This window comes from Panthera tigris, chromosome B2 (genome assembly GCF_018350195.1).
Source record: "Panthera tigris isolate Pti1 chromosome B2, P.tigris_Pti1_mat1.1, whole genome shotgun sequence".
Classification (NCBI taxonomy): Eukaryota; Metazoa; Chordata; class Mammalia; order Carnivora; family Felidae; genus Panthera; species Panthera tigris.
Window position 1 is genome coordinate 118,046,164 of NC_056664.1, and position 22,677 is coordinate 118,068,840.

Genomic DNA, 22,677 nt, shown 5'->3' on the forward strand with positions numbered 1-22,677 from the left:
TCTTTTGACTTCCACTTACCTTAGGTTTTCTCTTCTTATAGATCTGGCTGACAGCAACGTATCAAGGTTTAAAAGCTGGTAGCTTCTTTTGGCCTGGATCAGACGTCGCTATCAATGGCTCCTTTCCTTCTATATATATGAGTTATAACAGGTAGTCGTTAAGATATGATTGCTCCTAGGCAGGTATGATTACTAACCTTGGTAGTAATTCTATTTTTCCAGTTGTTTGGGTCAAAAATCTTTTTTTAAAATTTTTTTTATTATTATTTTTGAGCGAGAGAGAGACAGAGAGCAAGCAGGGAAGGGGCAGAGAGAGAGAGCGAGACACAGAATCTGAAGCAGGCTCCCGGCTCTGAGCATTCAGAACAGAGCCTGACGGGGGGCTTAAACTCACAGACCGTGAGATCATGACCTGAGCGGTAGTCAGCGGCCCAACCAACCGAGACACCCGGGCGCCCCTGGATCGAAAATCTTGAAGTTATCATTGATTCCTCTCTCTTACATCCCTCACCTGGTCTGTCAGTAAATGCTTGTGACTCTAATTCAAAATATATGCCATCTATGAACTTTTGTTATTTCCAGCATTACTGCTGTGGTTGGAGCAACCATCATCTTTTGCCTGTATTATTTTGCCTATATTATTGCACTTTCCCCATCTCCCTGCTTCTGTTCTTGTCTCCTACCATCTATTCTGTATCTACCAACCAGAATGTTAACTTTGAAAATCAAGTCCAATTACGACGTTCTTTTGCACTAAAAACTTTAATGGATCCCTGTTTCACTCACAGTAAAAGCCTTCAGGGTCCTATTGGTATGACCCCAACCACCCCACTGTGTCTCAGACCTTGTCTCCCATTATTCCACCTGGTGCTGACCTCCTGGGTAGGCCTTAACACGCCAGAATTGTCTGCTTAGGGCCTTTGTGTGGGGTGTTCCCTCTGCCTGAGATAACTCACTCCATGTATCTGCATAACCTGCTCTGTCACCCTCTTCAGGCTGTTGCTCGAAAATTACTTTCTCAATATTGTCTTAGCCTGATTAAACTAAGATTTCAAATTCCAAACCATCCCCCACCCTGAATTCTCACCTTACTGTATTCTGGTGTTTCTTTTATCCCTAGCATTTGTCACCTTGAGACACACAATAGAATTTATTTATATATCAGATCTATTGTTTATGGTTTGTCTTCACTAGAATGTCATCTCTAGGAAGGAAAGCATCTTTGGTTTTCCCACTGATAAATATTGTTTAAAATGAACAAATAGGTGCCCAATATACACAAATGTATAAATAAATGAAATAAAAATAAACCGAATGGATAGTAATTAATGGTGTTTATTTCAGTTGGGGGAAAGTCGGAAGATGGAAGGATGAGAAAGAAAGAAAACGATATATATTTAATTTACACTGAGACAAACATATCTCTATATAAGTATTGAAAACAGGAATCCCATTGAGTAATACTGAATCCCCTTCAGTATTCTGATCGTATATGTACACAAAATGGACATCTGAAAATATTAACTGTCTTTCTGAGTAGGAATATAGTGGAGTTATTTTTTTTATTTGAGTAGTTTTTGAAAATTATTTTTTTCTCTCCTTTTCAGAAGTATCCCATATGAAGAGAGGATCTTTACATTGTTGAAATGGCTGGACCTGCCCAAAGCTGAAAGGTATTACTTAGAATCAGAGAAGGGCTGGCACACTGGGATATCTGCGAGTATAAAATGCAATTATTTCTTTACTTTAAATGACCCCTTCTGAAAGAAACTTGGAATTTTCTTTTTTAAGAAATTTTCAAGAATTATTCCTGAGAGCAGTTGAGTTGAGTTTTTGCTCTTGAGAATGTGACTGGCACTATGGGGCAATAGAGATAGAGCCAGTACCAGGAGTAGAGGCAAGTAACACAGAACCTGATGTAGACTGGAGGCAGAGTGGCGAAAGGGTCTGAAACTTCATTATGAGGATTGACTCATGGAGCTAGAGGTGCCAGAGCAAGGCCCTGTCAACAGTCCTGAGTCAGAGCATCCTGAAAGAGAGCAACATGTCAACAGCGCCTCAGAAACCAGCCATCTAAAGAAAGAATTCAAATGGCAGAACAAAGAGCGGGTGGAAAGTCAGAGACTGGAAACTATAGAAGGCTGAGGCACACCAAGAGAGGTCTTGGCAGAAAGAATAAGGGAGATTTTCATAAGTGAGTCAGAACAACGCTCATGCCCAGGAAGGTCTTACTTCCTGTTACGAGTACCTCCCCTCTGGGCCAAGTGGAACGACTGGGCCTGGATGAAGACAAGGAAGCCAGAGAAAAGGAAGGAAACTGCCACCAAGTTCTAAACCTATGCACTTGCCAAATCCAACCCGTAGGTTTATTCCAAGTTGATAATGTCTTTCTCTGCTTCAATTTTACCCCTAGACCTGCTTTTTATACCATCTATGTGGAAGAGCCTGATTCTGCAGGACATAAAAATGGGCCAGTCAGTGCCGGAGTAAGTTGGTTTTATTGAACAAATATAAAATCATCTAGCCCTAACCCACAAAGTAAAATATTCTTTAATTCTCACTGAATACAAATGTATCTGATATGAACATGAAGACATTAAAATAGCGAACAGTCTAAAAGTATCTCTACCTTATTAAAAATTTTAAAAATTACCAAAAAAATTAAAAGTCTAAAAGATATACCTGGTTTATGACTACATCTTGATTCATTTGATAAACATTCATTGAAAACTTAGATGTAGCACTGTTATTTCATACAGTGGAACCATCAAGGCTAGATACTGCATGCCAATTCAACATGTTAATGTAGCTCATTCCAAATTAAGTCACTTGCAAGTCTGTTGTGAACTATCCAGCTGTCTATTCACACACTATGTTCCATTCATAAGATCCTTATAATTGGACTTTATATGCTGGTGCCCCCAGCAGAGTCCTTCCTCTCCTGGGCCTCCATTAAAATTGAAGTAGACTTTTAAATATTAGTTTTGCCGTTATCTAAACCATTATGTTACATTTTTACTACAGAAATAAAGACCTTAAATATTACTTAAAAAAAAAAAAAGTCATCTCCTTTATTGCTGTTATTATTGTTACACTGAAGCCTGTATTGTCCTGGGCATAATAATGTAAAGCTATGAAGACCTCCATGAGTATGGAGGCATTTTCCTGCTTCATGGAAACTTATTTAACAGTTATCCTCCATTGGAAAACAAAGCATATTTCTTCTGGTACCCTGACTTTGTGGTTTATCAGAAATGCCCTTCTTTTTTCCCATTAAACCAAAATGATTCCTGATACAAGGCCTTGCTCAAGTCCTACCATTTTTTTTTTAACGTTTATTTATTTTTGAGACAGAGAGAGACAGAGCATGAATGGGGGAGGGGCAGAGAGAGAGGGAGACACAGAATCGGAAGCAGGCTCCAGGCTCTGAGCCATCAGCCCAGAGCCCGACATGGGGCTCGAACTCACGGACCGTGAGATCGTGACCTGAGCTGAAGTCGGACGCTTAACCGACAGAGCCACCCAGGCGCCCCATCAAGTCCTACCATTTTTAACCCATTAGTCCTCCATATTCCAACACCACTTCAGTGATATCCCAGAATTTAACATTTACTCAGGCTATTTTAAGGGTGAGTGGCATAGTAACTATCTGAAGTACATTCACCACTTCTTTTCTGTTTTAATTCTTATCCACACTTGATAAGGCTAATTGTTTTGAGAGGGGACACTATAATCTGTATTTGTCTGACCCATACAGCTGAGTTAATATTAGGCACCATATCTTTTTTTCTAGTCAATGCTCTAGTTTAGCTCCCAAATAAATTTTAAGTGTAATGTTGAAAAGTGCCACAAAGGAAAAGATCAAGGTGCCCTGAGGGGTGATTGAGGAGGTCCTAATTAGTCTGAGGAGAAGCAGGGACTGTGACTGGTTAGAAAGTTCTCTGAATAAGAAAAAGGAAAAAAGTTCACAAACAGCCTGGTTGAGGGAGGAGGTGAGCATGGTAGAGGAATGCACAGAATGAACAAAGGGACAGACAGGCAAAGGGACAAATAGACATGGTGATAATGGTAAGAATGGTAATGGCAGTTAACTCTTCTTGTGTGCTCCTCTTTGCCAAGTATTGTTTGGAACGCTATGAGGATTATCTCCCTCCCATGTCTGGAGCATTGTGACCCAGGGGCAATGGCTAGAAAGAAGCCTAGAGAAGGAGGCAGGCACCAAATCATGCAGATCCTTGTTGGCCATGTAATGTGCAAGGGAAGCACTGAGGCATTTTAATCAAGAAAGCAACATGACCAGATCGGGTTGTATCTTAAGATCAGTTTTACTATGCAAGAGGGATGGGTTAGAGGGAACAGAGGAAGGTGGGGAGAGATGGGTTAGCTTTGCAACATTCCTGAAAAGAGATAATTGCACCTTGAACTAGGGTAGTGGCAACCATCATGGGAGGAAGGAGTTGCATTTGAGATTCATTTGGGAGATAGACCTGGCACGGCTTGGTAGGATTCGGGTGGTGGAGTGGAGAATCAAGGACAGTTGTCAGATTGCTATCATTAGCTGGCAGGTGTTTCCATTTACATCAATGAGGCGACTGAAGGGGGTCAATTTTGAAGGAGAAGATCTTGTCGTGGTTAAGGGGCTTGTGGTGTCCAAATGAAGATGCCCAGAAGGCAATTGAATATGGATTGAAACCTCCAAGGGGATGAAATCAGGCAGTTTGGCAGCATGTAGATGGTGCATGGAAGTGAAGATGTCCTAAGGAGAGAGTGAAAAGTGAAAATAGAAGGATTAAGACCATGCCTCATTTAAAACTTTAGAAGAGGCAAAATGGATGGAGAACCTGGAAAGCTTTATGGCTTTATTGCTGTTATTATTGTTAGTCATATACTTTAGTTTGGAGTGAATGTGACATAATTTGAAAGCAAAAGGCTACTTTAGTTTGTTTGTTCACTCACTCTTTTTCAAGCTTATTAACTTCTACATTTTTCAGTCATCGATACTCTCTTGCTCTTGCTCCGCTATCCTTTTAAGGTCTACTTTTAATAGTTTCTGGTGGGCGTGATGTTGTGCTGGGCATTCTTAGGGGTTGAAGAAAATGAAGCCATTACCCAGTAACTATGTTGAAAGGACAAACAAGTAATGACTTAATGTATAGCAAGGTTTTATTTTAAGAAACCTTTAAAATTTTGGTAGCTGAAACAGTGTTTAGGGGTGCCTAGCTCAGTCGGTTGAGAATCTGACTCTTGACTTCAGCTCAGGTCATGATCTCATGGTCATGAGGTCAGGCTTTGTGTTGGGATCTGTGCTGGCTGTGGAGCCTGGTTAAGATTCTCTCTATCCCTCGCCCTCCACCCCTCCCCAACTTGCATGCTAGCATTCCTGTGCACGTGCGCTTTCTCTCTCAAAAAATGAATTAAAGCAACAAGTGTTTATTTTTTTCTCACACCTACATTTTTTTAAAAATTTAGGGGCGCCTGAGTGGCTCAGTCCTTTAAGCCTCTGACTTTGGCTCAGGTCATGATCTCACAGTTTGTGAGTTGGAGCCTCACGTGGGGCTCTGTGCTGACAGCAAGGAGCCTGGAGCCAACTTCCAGTTCTGTGTCTCTCCCTCTCTCTGCCCCTCCCCTGCTCACACTCTGTCTCTGTCTGTCTGTGTCTCTGTCTGTCTCTGTTTCTGTCTCTGTCTCTCTTTCTCAAAAATAAACAAACATTAAAAAAAAAATTAAAAATGCAAATCCAAGTTGGTTAGCATACAGTGTAGTCTTGGTTTCAGGAGTAGAACACAGTGATTCATCAGTTAGATGCAACACCCAGTGCTCATCCCAACAAGTGCCCTCCTTAATGCCCATCACCCACTTAGCCCATCCCCTCACCCAACACCCCTCCAGCAATCCTCAGTTTGTTCTCTGTATTTAATAGTTTCTTATGGTTTGCCTCCCTCTCTGTTTTTATGTTACTTTTCCTTCCCTTCCCCTATGTTCATTTGTTGTGTTTCTTAAATTCTACATGAGTGAAATCATATGATATTTGTCTTTCTCTGAGTGGCTTATTTTGCTTAGCATAATACACTCTAGTTCTATCCATGTTGTTGCAAATGGCAAGATTTCATTCTTTTTGATTGCCGAGTAGTATTCCATCGTGTATACATACCACATCTTCTTTACCCATTTGTTAGTCAGTAGACATTTGGGCTCTTTCCATAACTTGACTATTGTTGATAATGCTGCTGTAAACATTGGGGTGCATGTGCCCCTTCAAATCAGCATTTTTGTACCCTTTGAATAAATACCTAGTAGTGCAATTGCTGGGTTATAGGGTAGCTCTATTTTTAATTTTTTGAGGAACCTCCAGACTGTTCCCCAGAGTGGCTGCACCAGTTTGCATTCCCACCAACAATGCAAAAGTGTTCCCCTTTCTCTGCATCCTTGCCAACATCTGTTGTTTCCTGAGTTAAAAACAACAGTGTTAAAATGGGAAGAGTATTGTGGCCTGGTATAGCTGGAGAAGGCTTTATGAATTAGGGATGTAGAAGGTGGTGGAGAGATTTAAAGTCTTGTGAAACCAGGAACTTCTTTTTTTTAAATGTTTATTTATTTTTGAGAGAGAGAGAGAGGGAGACAGAGAGAGAGAGAGAGAGAGAGAGAGAGACAGAGTGTGAGCAGGGGAGGGGCAGAGAGAGAGGGAGACACAGAATCCGAAGCAGGATCCAGACTCTGAGCTGTCAGCACAGAGCCTGACGTGGGGCTTGAACTCACTAACTGACCTGAGCTCAAGATCTTGACCTGAGCCAAAGTTGGACGCTTAACCAACTGAGGCACCCCAGAAACTTCTTGATACCAAATTTGTTTCAATGATTCTCTAGTATTGAAGTTGAATTAGGCACAGAATGTCCTGATGGGTCTTGAATAACCTTAAGTAATGTTCTAATACTTTAACAAGTTTCACCTGTTAACTCATGATTGAAAAACAAGTTATTACATGTTAGATGGAAACAAAAGTTAGGAAGAAAAATTCAATTTGGAAAGAAAATTGAAATTAAGAACAGATCGACTTAATTCTTGATAATGCTCATGTACATGGTAGAATGATTCTACAGCACTGAGGACCTCCACTTTTGAGAAAGTGTCATAGACTCTGGGTCTAAAGTTCTCTCTTGTCTAGTAAAAGAGTGGGATGCAGGATTGAAAGTGAGAGATGGCTAATGTCCGGGAAAAGACAAGAGCCCAGAATAAGGGTCCTTGCCCTGTATTTATTCAGATCATAAGGCTTACAAAAGTGATGGGTGTGTACAAAGAGACAAAGAAACTGGGAACGTTAGCCTGGGGACGTGAGGGAAAAGGGGATTTTTGAAGACATACAGTGTTTGGGGTTTGGGTCAATATAAAACAAAATCTGTGTGCTGGGCAGTCGGGAGTAAGGTTGGTTACGGGGGACAGGAGGCAGCACCTCTGTTTATCTTTGCCAGCCTAGGGGATGAGACAGATAGGGGAAATAACCTCAGGGTTAATAAGGCATCTTTTCTTTTGTTAACCATCTCCGCTCTGGGCTGCCATGCCTGCAGCACAGGGGTCCAAAGTCCAGTTCGCCAATTTACCTAACCTGGCCGTATCCTCCTGTGAAAGCAGCTTTTCTGCATAGTACTTCGAGCCTGAATATCTAATCTTGTTTATTTCACACACCTATGTATTGGGCACCTTTGTGCCATTTCTATTTCAGGCCTTTGCCTCTCCCTTTCTATTTTGGGGGCTCTGCACCCCCTCTCTACTTTGGGGTGCCTTTGCACCCCCCTTTTCTTGGGGTGCCAATCTGGTTTACCCAAACTCGGGTGTGAGCATTTCATGACTTTGTATTTCTTTATGCCTTGTCAACCCATTGGTGTAAACCCCGGGGATTCCTAAGCTTATCCCCCACAAGAAAGCATGTGGAGGTAGAATACACAGGAAGGATGTTGTACCTATTGAAAAGCCCACTATGTTAATGCTGCATAGAGCTTCCTACTAGCAGGATCCTCTGCAGTCTTGAATTTCATTTTACAAAAGGGAATGTTTGGATCCAAAAAGCAACTGTTTATTGAGGGTCTTAACATTGAACTCATTTTATCAGGATTGATTTTACTGTTTCCACAATATCCACTGTGAAAGTGAAGGATCATGATTCCATGTGAAACAAGCAAGGTTTTCTACCCAGACTTGGTTTACCCCAAAGCTGCAGACATTTCTATTCCTATTTATTATCTTACCACCCCCCAAAATGCTCACTTGTGGTCTGTCACAGGGATTTCTCTTCTTTCCTTTGTCTGGGCTAGAGTAAGGGGCTGGCATCTAGTCATTTTACATTCAGCAATATGTGCCATCTGTGGAGTGGATACTGTGTGAAAAACCCTATGCTTGGAAAGCGTGTGGTGAGTTAGGTTGCCCGGTTCCTTCCCTGCAGGAGCTCACACTCTTCTTGGGAGGCAGACATACGCACAGATGATTTCAAATCTGTGGAGAGTCCAATGGTAACAGATGCCAGGGTGCTGGGAGAGGACAGAGAAGGGGCTATTACTGCAGTTGGGAGGAGTGAGTAGGGTGACTGTGAAAAGGGACATAATTATGCCATGACAATGGGCAGGAACCATAACTTAAGCTCGTAAATCAGAGTGCATGGTCACCGTAAGAATGAGAGTCAGGAAAGTTATCTCCGAGTTGATGGATTTTAGCAGTAGATAGAGCTGGTTTGAAGTCAATTCTGTTCTATCCCTTGTTAACTGTAGGACCATAAACATGTTATTTAAAATTTTTAAGCCTCAAGTTTCCTGGTATTTCCAACTGGAAATTCCAGATGGTGGAAGTAGCACCAACCATGCATGTTTGCCATAACAATTTCATGAGATAATGTACTAAAGCTCTTAACAATAATTAGCTTGTAAAATTCCTTCTCAAAAAATAAAAAAAGCGATAATTTTTATAATAGTACTATAAGAGATTACACATTTTCCCCCAATCCATTTGCTATTACAGTTTCCTCTTCACTGAAACAAATAATGAACAGTTAGTCAATTAAAAGTTATTCATTTAAGGGACACCTGGGTGGCTCAGTCAGTTAAGCATCTGACTCTTGATCTCGGTTCAGGTCATGATCTCACAGTTTGTGGGATTGAGCCCCATATCAGGCTCCCTGCTTGGGATTCTTTCTCTCCCCCTCTCTCTGCCCCTTCCCTGCTCATTCTCTCTCCCTCTCTCTCTCAAACTAAATAAACTTAAAAAAAAGTTACACACTTAAAATAGTTTAATGTACTATGCTGATAAGGTGTAGAAAATTTTAAAACACAAAAGAATATAACCAATAAAATAAAAATGAACTCCAATTCACTATACAGAGACAACCATTGTTAATATTCCCTTGATGTATTTCTTTTTTGTTTTCTGTGCATGTGTGTTTACTAAGGAGTGCTAAATATATTTAAACATGAAAGGATTATGAAATATCTGTGGGTACATACAGTTTAGTTTTAATATTTTATGTTTAGCATTGTATTTATGAGCAGTTCCCCATGCCATGGTTTTTTAAAATACATTTTGAAATGTTTGTAAGCATGTGTGGCATATTTATTTTTATATTGAAATTGAAATTTATTGAAATTTTATATTTTAAATTGAAATTAGAAATGAATGAATGAATGAATAATAAATAAATAAATAAATAAATAAATAAATAAATAAATAAAGTAATGAATAGTCCTAGGTGTAAATAGCCATTTGTACTATAAGTGTTTATGAGGACAAATTTCCAGAAATAGAATTGCTAGGTTATAGGGTAGGTCCTTTTTTTAACGCTCTGGTTAGGCATTGTCACATAATCCCTCAGCACCCAAATAACCATGTGGACTTCTATAGAAGTGTCTATGGACTCCCCTCTCCAGCATTGGGTATTATGATGAAAGCCTTTGCAGCTGAATATTTGTTGAGGCAGAACATTTTTCTCAGATACTAATTGGACAGTAGTCTATATTCCCTTGTGGAAAACATGGTTTACCTTTTTTTATTTGCTTATAGAAATTCAGGGAATTGGTATTTGGTAAATGTGGTAGCACAGTGCTGGGCTCTGATGTCCTATTTCAAAATCCAGAAATTTCAGAGAAGGAAATGTGTTCAGTTTTTACTCACTCCCTTGGATAATGATTTCATCAATTAAATTTTAATTTATGAAGACAGTCTTAACTCCATTTTTTTCCCCCTTAGGTAATTCAAGCCTTACAGTTGGTAGATAAGACTTTTGGAATGTTGATGGAAGGCCTAAAACAGCGGAACTTAGACAATTGTGTCAATATAATCCTTTTGGCCGACCATGGTACGCTTTTTTTTTAAATTATATTTTATCATTGATGATATCTTCTCACTTCAAGGAGCATGCAAAAAGGATAGTGATATTTTAAAGTCTATACTTCTAGACCTAAAGGTTCTCGAACAAGCAAAGAATACGTTTTGTGGTAGGCTGTGATGAATAGAATACTAAAACTAAAATTTCTACTTTAATTATTTTAACATTCATTATGAAAATCCATCCTTATACTTACTTTTTTGTGAAAATGGAGGTCATAGTACTTAACAGAGATATGGTTGGGTTGTTAGTCAACCAAATATTTTTTGAGTGCCTACTCAATGTCAAGTACTTTCCTAGATATGGTGTGTTTGGAGGTATGTAAAGCAGAAATAGGCCTTTTCTAGATGGGGTGACACTTTCTACATTAGTCAAGCTAAGCTCCAAAGGCTTTGAAGGAACCAGTCAAGGAAGAGAGGAGGAAAAGGACCATGTCTACAGAACCCTAGTTTTTATTTTAGGACAACAAGATAATGAGAAACAGAGTAATTTATTTAAAAATTTCTGAAATGTTTTCTTAACGCATTGACCTATTGTTTTAAAATTAAAGGGAACCATTTTAATGTGCATTTTGATAAAAGATACTATAAAACATGAAATAAATTTATAAATAAATATGAAAATAAAAATTTAAGGGCAGTCTGAAGAATCTACAAATAGAAGAAGTTTTAACTACCAAATCTTTTTTTTAAGCACATGCTACTTATATAAAGTTAAATAATACACCTAAGATCTAACGAGCTTTCTACAGAGGATTTTCTTCTTTGAAATTAATTGATTTATGTAGAACAAATGATCTGTTTATAATTCTTGTTTATTCTTCTCTGATCAATGCGACCCTTCTCCTCCACTGCCAGGATTTTTTAGATCTGCCATTTAGAGTGAAATAATAGGTTAAATTAATATAGATTCTCAGTGAAACTTAGTTTGAGATCTGCCACATAAAATATCTCTGATTTGACATCATGAAAGACAACTAATTGTTACCATCTATATGCATTCAGTGGATTTTTTTTTTTTAATTCAGGAATGGATAAGACTTACTGTGACAAGATGGAATATATGACTAATTATTTTCATCGAATAAACTTCTACATGTATGAAGGGCCTGCCCCTCGTATCAGGGCTCGTAATATACCTCAGGACTTTTACACTTGTAAGTACGAAGACACCCATGTGAAAAAAGGGGTAAAATTGAAAGTGTGTAACCATAACTTCCTGATTCTGAGGATACAGGGATTGCCAGGCCCCCTCTTCTGTCTTCTTGGGAAGACCACACAGAAGCAAATAAGAAATCCCCGTCCTTGTTTAAATATCATCAGCCTATAAAGTCTATGGTAATATCAAATATCGTTAGGTAAAAGTATACTCTACTTAACTATATTAATATGAATAAAATATTAATTAATACAATCAAACATTACTATTAATAAAATATTGATATTTCCATGTAATTATTAGGTTATAATTAAAACATCAATTAAACATTAATATTACAAAAATATTAATATATTCTACTTAATCGTTAGGTTAAAATATATATTCTACTTATACGTTAAATTCTAAAATAATTCTTTGCTGAAAATAATTTCCTATTTAGGGACACCTGGGTGGCTCTGTCTGTTATGTGTCTGACTCTTGATCTTGGCTCAGGTCATGATCTCAGTTTGTGAGATGGAGCCTGGAGCTTGGGATTTTTCTCTCTCCTCTCTCTGCCCCTCCCTGGCTCATGCTCCCTTTCTCTCTCTCTCTCTCTCTCTCTCTCTCTCTCTCAAAAAAAAAATCAATAAATTTTAAAAGAATTTCTTATTAATTTTACCAGGTCATAGTCATTAATAAATGTATGTGTGAAATTCATCTGATATGTTCACATTTGTAATGTGGTTTATTTATTTTTGTCTTTTGAAATAGTTAATTCTGAAGAAATTGTTAGGAACCTCAGTGTAAGTATACAGTGTCCTAATACGTATATCTAAGTTAATATAATGTCCTTAAAATCTGGATTTGAGGAAATTTATGTTCCATATTTCTGAGTCCAATCCACTTGAAATTTATTTCTTAAACCCTCCGTTAATAGTATTTTACCTGCAGATCAGCTGCTTTTGTCTTAGGTGTTTTCATTTACAGTCGCTACCACTAGAGATTAGTTTGTGACAACAGTGGCCCTGACTCCTGGCTTTTACTGAGTGTGTTGCTGTCCCATTCAAAAGGGCCATGCCAGTCACATGTGTTGTGTGACTTAACATAAGAAAATAGTGAATCATGAACTCTTACACATCTTTTCATAGAGGTCAGAAAAATCATCTCTTTACCCTCTAATTCCAACTTCTTTTGACTGGTTCCCACATTCCAGGTTGTGAGTAAACTTAGTGGGGCAAATTCGAGATACAGATCTTAAAGCAAACTGGACTTTTCAAAGTAGAATTCCCTACTCCTAGAGAGACCTGAAATGTTCTTGCATGTAGTTTTAATACTTCTGTATTCAAGGTATACTCACAAGCATATTCTCTATTATATGGAATTCATGAGTTTATCATTGCTTGGGGTGGAGCTATGTTTATTTAAGTATATAGGTCGTGTGCAATTATAGAAGAAAACTGTTAGGATGAACTGGGAATGATTGAAGGTAAGAAAACACCGCATGAAGAATGTTACTGTCACCTAGGACCCACTGCAAGTCTGATGCAGAAATGACCATTAGAGCAGCAATTCTTTAGAGTGTTAATCACTTCTTTTTTCTCTTATACTTTGATATTTTGGTCTTGAGTAAACATGGTGGACAATGTCTCCCTCTGCTGGCGAAGGGCATACAGGCAGTGTGTTCATGCTGATTGGATGGGTACTTCAGAATTTTCAACAGATGGACTCTCTAAAACCACATATTGTTGTCCTTTTCCCCATCACCTCACGAGCCATAAAGCAGAAGCCCTGTTGCTGAGGAAGGGAAAATCTCTAATAATCCTGTAGTGGAGGAGGATTGGATACCACAGGCTTTGGAAACCATTAATGGTATCGCAAATAAAGACTGGGCCTAGAGCTATAGAACCCCGAAGAAATGGACCATCATTTCCTGAATAGTCCATTATTCCCAGGAAATTTTCCATGTGGGGGTACAGTATTCCCAGTAGGCCTGTTTTGAGCTTATATTGGACAAACGTAATCAAACATGAACGGATGACTCTTTAAGTTCAACAGCATTCTGGTTGCATGACAGACAATGGCATCCTTGTTCTTAGATAAAATGAGCACAGTCTTCCCAACTCTAAGGTCTTCATCCTAAATTCTCAAATGCAAAGTATAACCCCGTCCTGCTTCGGAAATTGGCAGTGTGCCTCCACTTTCCTCTGGATTTACTCTGGCTACACACCAGCTAGGAAAGTGTGACTTGTCAGATGATCTGTGGTCCTCAAGGGCACATTCTAGTTCTTTGTATGTTTGAAGAAGCTTCATAACCAACTGCTGCCATCGTGTACTTGCCTGGATGTTACAAAAATATTGACTTCAACAGGAAGTAATGATAAATTAGAAAGAAAAAGAAGCCCGGTAAAGATACCAAAATAAGCAAAGAAAAACTGGCCGAAATATCTGTGCAATAAATAATTTCTCTTCCCCTTTTCATTCTGTTACTCTCCTTGCTCTATTGTTTTTTTTTTTTTTCAATTTCATAGTATCTTTCTTCTTACATAAATTGAGCCCAAAACAGCAGTGACACAGACTTAAAATATTTGTGTGATTATCAAGGCTTAAAATAAATAAAATGAGAAAGTAGAAAAAAATTATTTTCCCATATGCGTACCTGTATTTTTTTCCTCTTGTTTCTCAAAAAAAGTTCACGAGGGAGAAAAAATTCCTTTGTAGTTCTGTTTCTCATTTCCTCACTTCTTTTTTTAGATGACTGAGTTGCATCTTTACACAGTTTTGAAATATGCCATCTAGTTACAGCAGTAATTATGAAAGACACAAAATTTCACTCCAGTTTGTGAGAAATCCATGAATCGTTCACAAATAAGGAGCCTGTACTAGGTTTTGACTTGACTTGAGAATTAAGCAAATGTAGGTTATTTCAAGGGTAAATTGAATCAACTGTAAAAGGATTTTGGTGCAATTAAACTGGTTTTTAAAATTTTTACTGATATCTACTAATGTGTTATATAATATGCATACATAATTTAAATTCAAAAATTGTAATTGCCACTTGAAATCTAGACATATCTATTGTCTGTCAAAAAAGGAGGGGAGGGTTATGGTGGCTAAAAATATAAAAACTTAGAACATCAGACACAAAATCATAATTTAAATCACATTTTAATTGCAATTTAAGTATTGTTGCAACAATAAAAGCAACCTAATTGGGGAATTTGGCCACACTGAGAATAGGGTTAATAGCCTTATTTTATTAGCCATGCTTAAATCTTCTTACTTTTTAAAGAGCGCTTAATTGTCTTAGCAAATGAAATTGTTAAATTAGCCTGCATATTTTATAACTTACACAAACAATCTACCTATTATTTAGTGCCGAAAACCTGATCAGCATTTCAAACCCTATTTGACTCCTGATTTGCCAAAACGACTACACTTTGCTAAAAATGTCAGAATTGACAAAGTTCATCTTTTGGTGGACCGACAGTGGCTGGCTGTGAGGTTTGTGCATCTATTTACTTGTTTCATAATACTTTTAACCACCATCTTTCATTATAAATTGCCTTAATTTTACTGGTCTATTATGATCATGCAACTTTTCCTGAGCATTGGTATTTCCTTGACTTTTTTCAATATGTATTTTTTTAAGTTTATTTCTCTTGAGAGAGAGAGTGAGCGTTCGGTGCACTTGAGCAGGGGAGGGGCAGAGAGAAAGGGAGAGAGAGAATCCCAAGCAGGCTCCACACTGCCAGCGCAGAGCTCAACCTGGGGCTTGCTTGATCTCACGAACAGCGAGACCATGCCCTCAGCTGAAATCAAGACTCAGACGCTCAACCAACTGAGCCATCCAGGTGCCTCAATCCTTGACTTTCTGTATGCTACCTAGCATTTCTGCATTTGAAATATCAGGGGCCAATCTTAGCATCGTAATCCTCACAATATAGATGCACAGAAGGGAGAGGGTTAGCACTGTTGATTGGCCGTTCCAGAAACCACAAGTACCAGCACATTCTTAACCCCCAGTTAGATCTTTTTTCAGGTAGTTGACAGGATGTAAAGATGACATCAGTTGTCTTCCAGGTTGGCAGTAAGTAATTGATTAGATAGGTCATCGAAATCTTTGTCATCTTTGTGGTTTTTAGGAAAGAGCACATTTGTGGCTAAGCTAACCAATTAGGTGAACATTTTTTTTTTTCTAGTTCTAATTCATGTTGATTGTTGAGCATCTGCAAGTTACAATTGCATTTAGGGAAGATAAAAACCATTCTGGATCGCTTCATCCCAAGATAACCAATGAATTCGTTGGTTTCACAAAATTTTATTGATGCTTGTTATTGTGTATGCCAGGCTTTGTTCCAGGCATTTGGGATACAGACAGGATTCCTGCCTTCCTTGTCAAATGAAGAAGACTGGTAATAAGCCAGAAAACCAAAAAATATACACTTTCTGATAGTTTAGCTAATATTTCCTTTTTTTTTTTTTTTTTTTTGTATTTTATTCCAGTGTTTTGTTTTGTTTTGTTTTTTTCCCTGTGCATAAGTGGTTTTAAATGGAATCAGGATCACATTGTTTTCTGGCCTTATTTGCATGCTACGTCATGTCGGGGGATACAGAGGACAATGGGATTACAGATGCTGGAAGATATATTTAATAAAGAGGAGACAAAAAAGATGAGGGAGTTGGGAGAGCCTGTTCTGTGAGGTAACCAGGAAACCCAAGCAATACACCGCTAGGCCAGAGAGTGTGCATGTTCACACCTGGCCACTAGATGGCACTGGCCTCTCTTCTTGGGATAAGAAGTTTCATAACCCTTTGTGAAGGTCCTTGGCTATATGCTGTGTGGCTCAACATAGCATTCTCCAGGAGATTTTAAAAGACTAAGCTTTACTTATATTAAGTATATCGGGTTTTAAATAATGTATGCGGGTAATATGTAAGCAAATATAGTCCCAAATGTGGGTATATTCTCCAAATACTTACTGTTGAGAGTATGAGATCAAAGAAGTTAGGAGGCCACTGGTACAACACAAGAAAGTGCCCATCCATCCTATAACATGCCCTGTGGGTTGTAGAAGGAGAGTCCAGCTGCCAGGGTACCTCTGGGTATTACATAACACCCAGTCTCAAATTATGAGCTTTTTATATTTAATAGCTAGCAGTGAGATGTAAAAAGAGCAGCAGGCTGAGTTCCAGACCCGCCTCCACGCCTAGCTTGGGGGAAATGTAAACAAATTAATGTCTTGGGGCTTCATTTTCATCATCTGTAACACAAGATTCGCCTGGTTTTATTATTCTCTTGATGTTAAAGGAAACCGACTTACCTCAAAAGAAATGTTGATTATAGCCCTAACCAGAGCAACCAAGTTCTCATCTGGTTAAGTCACTGTACCTCCAATTCGTAACACATGAGCGTCAGGCTACCTAGTTTCTATGGCAAAGTATGTTGTCTTTAGTTATAGTGTCAAATGTTTGGTAACTAGATTGTATTCCCTTCCCAGAGTTATAGCAAACTTTGTCATTTAGTACAACCTATCATCATCATCATCACTATCCTCATTTTGCCTAAAACGTGTTGGATTTCACTAATTTGGGGAAACCCAATTATTTGAAACTACAGCTGAAGTATTGCCCCCTTAGAGAACATGAATAATAGCTTTTTATTTTATGATCGGAAAGTGACAAATACTTTTCAGGCACGTTTCTACGAAATGGGGATAGACCCAGTCCTCACCCTAAGGATCTTTGCCCAGGCAGGGAGGAAGACAACAATTATAATCAGGTATAACAATGGCCACACTAGGATCACCACAAATGTGCTCTTTCCTAAACAATAAGAGTGATTACACAGACCAGATGTGGATGTCACAGAACATCCAGAGGATGCTTCCTGGTAGGTGTGATTCCTGCTCTGGGCTTTGAAAATTAAGGATGAGATCGGCTAAATGCCGTCACATACAACAGGTCTGCCCCAGGCCGTTGGGCAGTCTGTGCGTTGTACAGAGGCACTCAGCCAAGAACATGAGAGGCAGTGGAAAAGTAACCCTTGCTCAGCTCACTGAGCCCTGATGGGGGGCCTGTCTGCAGGAGGCCATGGACCACTTTTCTTTTGCTGGAAGGCATCCATATTCTTGCCAAGCCTTGAGTACTGCCAGCCTGTGTCTTCTCAGGGGTGCTTCTTTCTCTAAATATTTTGCCCAGAGCAATGGGGCACCTTTTTAAAGCCAGCAGCTGCTCTGGGGTCAAGGGAGGGTCTGCAGGCAGACAGGCTAGATGCCCTCGATTGCACTGGTTCTGTGTTGCCAGAGCACCAGGTAAATGAAGCCACTCTCCGCCTGACAGACCTTACCTGTCATGACTGAAAAGTGTGACTTTGCCTGGGAAGAAAATAGACCATTGGTAGATACAAGGTGGCTGCAGGTGAATATGTGGTTGTGTGGATTTGCATTTCTGAGAGCTCACAGTGTTCAATGTGATTAGGTGTGTGTGCGTGTGTGTGTGTGTGTGTGTGTGTGTGTGTGTGTGTGTGTGTGTTTTATGTGGGAAGATTCTGAAGTTCAGAGTCAGGATAACCAATTAGGAACTTCGTGCAGTTCAGAAGTAATAAGGGTCTAGCTTAGAATGGTGGCAGAGTAGGAAAGCAAGGGAAGGTGTGAAAGGACTACACAGGCAGATAGTTGGCAACTGCCTGGAGGGGCGGGGGGCGGTCAGGAAAGAAGTCTTACTCGTCTCCCATCTGTGTCATTACCCGACTGTGGCAGAGACACTGGCCTTGATTTTGACTTTATGAATTAGACATGGAGAAGATAAAAGAGAGTTTGTTCCAGAAGATTTCATATGGTACTTGGAAGTTGAGCTAAATCATGACAGATAAAATCAACTCATCTTTTCCAAATGCCAGCTTCCATTTTTCCATATGGATTTCCAGAGCCAAATTAATGGCTGGAGAGCATAAACATGAGCAGTTAGAAGAGCAAATTTGTAACATTTTCACTTGAGAAGAGAAAATAGAGCTTTTTCAAACACTAATTTTTATCTTTTACTTCTGAATAAAGCTTTGCAATATTGACTAAAGTTTTCTGATTGAGTTGGGTTAGGAGTTGAAAATATTATAAAAAGAGATATTTCTGAAAATAGAAAGATATAGAACAGACCAAATTTCAGAGAATTTTACCAATGACTTGGTTCTAAAGACCTTTTTGTTCTTTCATTAATGAATAGCCTCCCACACAGAATTTAAAACTGAATTATCCCCAAATGGTTACGGTAATCTTTTTTTAATGTTTATTTATTTATTTTTGAGAGAGAGAGAGAGAGAGAGAGAGAGAGAGAGAGTGCACAATCAGGGGAGGGGAAGAGAGAGAGGGAGACACAGAATCTGAAGCAGGTTCTGACAGCACAGAGCCTAACATGGGGCTTGAACCCACGAATGGGCAGATCATGACCTGAGCCGAAGTTGGACACCCAGCTGACTGAGCCACCCAGGCACCCCTAGTTCCAGTAATCTTGAAGGAAGCAAATATGTATGCAAGAAGGATAAAAATATTTTTAAGACAACTCTTACCTTAAGCCCCACATTTTATTGGAATTAACTAAGGTAATGAGCTGGCATCTTAGGGTAATTGAATTTAAACACCTTATAAATAGGACTCCCTTTCTTTCCCCATCCAGCTAGTAAGTAAGTACTTAGCCTCTCCTTTCTTCCCTCTATTGGGTAGTGTTGAGTGTAGCTGAGTGTAGCCTGCTCAGTGTGATGATTTATTTTTTATTTTGTGATTTGTTTTTAATTAAGCTGAGACTCAGTTATGAATGTTTTAGAAGCTGATCTTTTAGGACACTAAATTAAAGTCCTGCCTACAACATAAAAACAAAAACATTGTGTGTGTATGTTTTCCCTGAGGAGTGGGAGGTAGGGGGTGGGAAAGCAAATGAGACAAATCTCTTAGGGAATAAGAGTCTCTTTTTCCATTAGAGACCTAATTTGAACCAGTATGGCATTGTTGTTTTAAAAAAAAAAAATCTAGGTTTATTTATTGCCAGTTTGGACTGCTAAAATTGCTCAATTCAAATACTAAAATAGGAGAAGGTGGGTAAAAGGCAAATTAAATTTGAAAAGTCATTCAAGTAACAGAACACAACAGCCTATAGAAGAAAAGCCCAAAAGTTAGAAATAAATTCTAAATTTACAAGAATATACTAGCTTCTTCTTACCGAGTGTTATAATGAACTTTCCTTCAGTATTCTTTATACTTTTACATTATTTCCCTACCTATCTCTACTGTAGAATAGGAATCAATATTTTTCCCAGTTTCAAAGACATATTTCTAAAGCACTGAAATGCTTAAAGTAGTATATTAATTAAACTATTCTTAACCACACAGACATTAATGTGTAAAGATACAGATAAGCTTGAAGACAATTTTTTACATTTTTAAATTAATAGATTTTTATTGACATATAGCTGACATGAAGTTATATTCATTTTTTTTTAACCTATGCCTTTGTTATTATCTTGTCAATGTCTACGAGTCAAAGGCTTTTGAATTCTACTTCTGGTTCTGGAGTTCTCCTTCCTGCTACCATTCTGCTACCATTCTGTTTGTTCCTCTGTGGTTATGAACTTGAGCATGAAAATATATTTATGCTGTTGTTGACAGAAAATTTACCTATATAAAAGCATAAGTGGCATAAAAATCCGTTAAAGGTCAGTTTACAATAAGGTCTCATATTAATGTATTAATTGCAATGTAATATCATTTCTTTAAAGGAGTAAAGCATATTCATCCTGTGGAGGAGGCAACCACGGTTATAACAATGAGTTTAAGAGCATGGAGGTAACTTACTGCTTTATTTTATTTTTTTTAACAAATATTTATTGAGCACCTACTTTGTCACAGGCAGTCTTTAGGGCCCTTGAATACACCTGTGAACAACACAGATAAGGATCCCTGCCCTCATGAAGCTTTCATTCTAACAGAGGGATATAGACAATTGGCATAATAAGGAAATATATTATTTGGTATGTTAGGGGATAAATGCCATGGGAAATAAAGGTGACACAGAGTAGGTGGAAATTGGGCATGTCCCAGGGTACCATGGGGGCAGTATGCAACTTTACATAAGGTGGAGAGGGTAAGATTCATTGAGATGACATTTGAACAGAGACTTGAAGAAGGTGAAAGAATCAGCCTTTCAAATGTTCAGGGGATAGGTGTACCCAACAGAGGAAACAGCCAAGTACAAAGGCCCAAAGGTAGGATTGTGCCTGACGCGTTGGGGGCAGGAGAGCCTTCATCAGCTATTGGAAGGATGTAAGACTGCGTGGCTGATTGGAGAAGAAGGAGTGAAGGTTCAGTTGGGCATGTTAAGTTGAAAATATTTATCAGACATGTAAGTAGAGATGCTTTATAGGCACCTAAAGGGAATCTACCCAGAAATAAACAAAAAATTGAGTTTTAGGTATATCAATTATTTAAAAGATACGCAGCTAGACAAGATCCTTAGAAAGTGAGTACAGGTAGAGAGGAAGACCAAGTCCTGAGCTCTAAGCACTTCTACTTGAAGAGGTTGAAAGACACCTAGAAGTATAGCCAGTGAGCAAAGAAGAAAACCTGGAGTGGAGTATGTCCTGGAAGCCCAGGGAAGAGCCTATTTGGAAGAGTCCATGAGAGAAGTGTAGCGGATATGCCCACATAGGTAAACTTCATGATTTTCTGCAACCTCATTATCTTTTTAAAAAATTTATTTCTTTAAATTCAAGTTAGCTAACACACAGTGGAATCTTGGCTTCAGGAGTAGAACCCAGCGATCCATCTCTTACATACAACAGCCAGTGCTCATCCCAGCAAGTGCCTCCTTAATACCCATCACCCATTTAGCCCATCCCTCTACCCACCTCTCCTCCAGCAACCCTCGGTTTGTTCTCTGTATTTAATAGTCTCTTATGTTTGCCCCTCTCTCTGTTTTTATCTTATGTTTTCCTTCTCTTCCCCTATGTTCATCTTAGTATGCTTCTTAAATTCAGGTGAGTGAAATCATGTTATTTGTCTTTGTCTGACTGACTTATTTCGCTTAGCATAATTTCCTCTAGCTCCATCCACACTGTTGCAAATGGCAAGATTTCATTCTTTTTCATCACCAAGGAGTCTTATTCCACATCTTCTTTATCCATTTGTCAGTCAGTGGACATTTGGACTCTTTCCATACTTTGGCTATCGTTGATAGTGCTGCTATAAACATTGCGTGTGCCCCTTCAAATTGGCATTTTTGTATCCTTTGGATAAACACCTACTAGTACAATTGCTGGGTTGTAGGGTAGCTCTATTTTTGATTTTTTGAGGAACCTCAATACTGTTCTTCAGCGTGCCTGCACCAGCTTGCATTCCCATTAGCGGTGCAAAAGTGTTCCCCTTTCTCCACATCTTTGCCAACATCTGTTATTTCCTGAATTGTTAATTTTAGCCATTCTAACAGGCAACCTCATTGTCTTTCCTATTTCCTGTGTGTGTGTGTGTGTGAAACACACACACACACACACACACACACACACACGCACACACACATTCCTTCTCAAATAAAGAAAATGTGTTGGGCCCATTATGAATATACTGCCTTTTAACATTGCTGTGATGCATTATATCCCCTTGTAAACATTTGAAAAGTCTCTAGAGACAGAGTGCCTTTCTATCAAATAGAGTACTATTTGATAATTAAGTTAATTGCTAGAAAGAAAACCTATGTCTCCGTTTATTTGCTATCTTGGAAAAAAAGGATATATATGTTTTATATAGTCCTATTACCAAAAAATAATTATGTTTGACACTTTTCTTCTAGTTATTTGCAATCTGAAAGAATTAGATTGTTATGAATAACATAATTAACTTAACATTAATTATTTAAATATAAATAAAAAGTATTTAGAATTCTTCATCCGAAAGGTAAAGGGGAGATATATTTGAGAAATCGGTGGGTTAGTCTAAGCTGTGAAAAAACTTTAGTGTTTAGAAACTTCAGCATGTTTTGGTCATGTATTAACATATTTGAACAATGATATGAAAAGACAACCAAAAGAATTCCTGATGTTATATTATGAATTTGTAATTTATACTGTCCAGATATTGTAGAATTGTGCTGACATTGATTGTCCATTGTTGCTTGTTTTCTCCTCGTCTGTTGAC

The 22,677-nt window shown here is 38.5% G+C and overlaps 1 protein-coding gene across 1 annotated transcript in view; it reads left to right on the forward strand.

The window, feature by feature from the left end:
- Positions 1–22,677, forward strand: part of ENPP3 (ectonucleotide pyrophosphatase/phosphodiesterase 3) — a 75,964-nt gene that overhangs the window by 28,939 nt on the left and 24,348 nt on the right. Inside the window, exons 9-16 of the mRNA XM_007078621.3 lie at positions 42–151; positions 1,608–1,673; positions 2,414–2,486; positions 10,225–10,333; positions 11,391–11,519; positions 12,275–12,306; positions 14,877–15,004; positions 20,268–20,334. Coding sequence (XP_007078683.1) covers positions 42–151; positions 1,608–1,673; positions 2,414–2,486; positions 10,225–10,333; positions 11,391–11,519; positions 12,275–12,306; positions 14,877–15,004; positions 20,268–20,334 — 714 coding nt within the window. The remainder of the gene's footprint in view (positions 1–41; positions 152–1,607; positions 1,674–2,413; positions 2,487–10,224; positions 10,334–11,390; positions 11,520–12,274; positions 12,307–14,876; positions 15,005–20,267; positions 20,335–22,677) is intronic.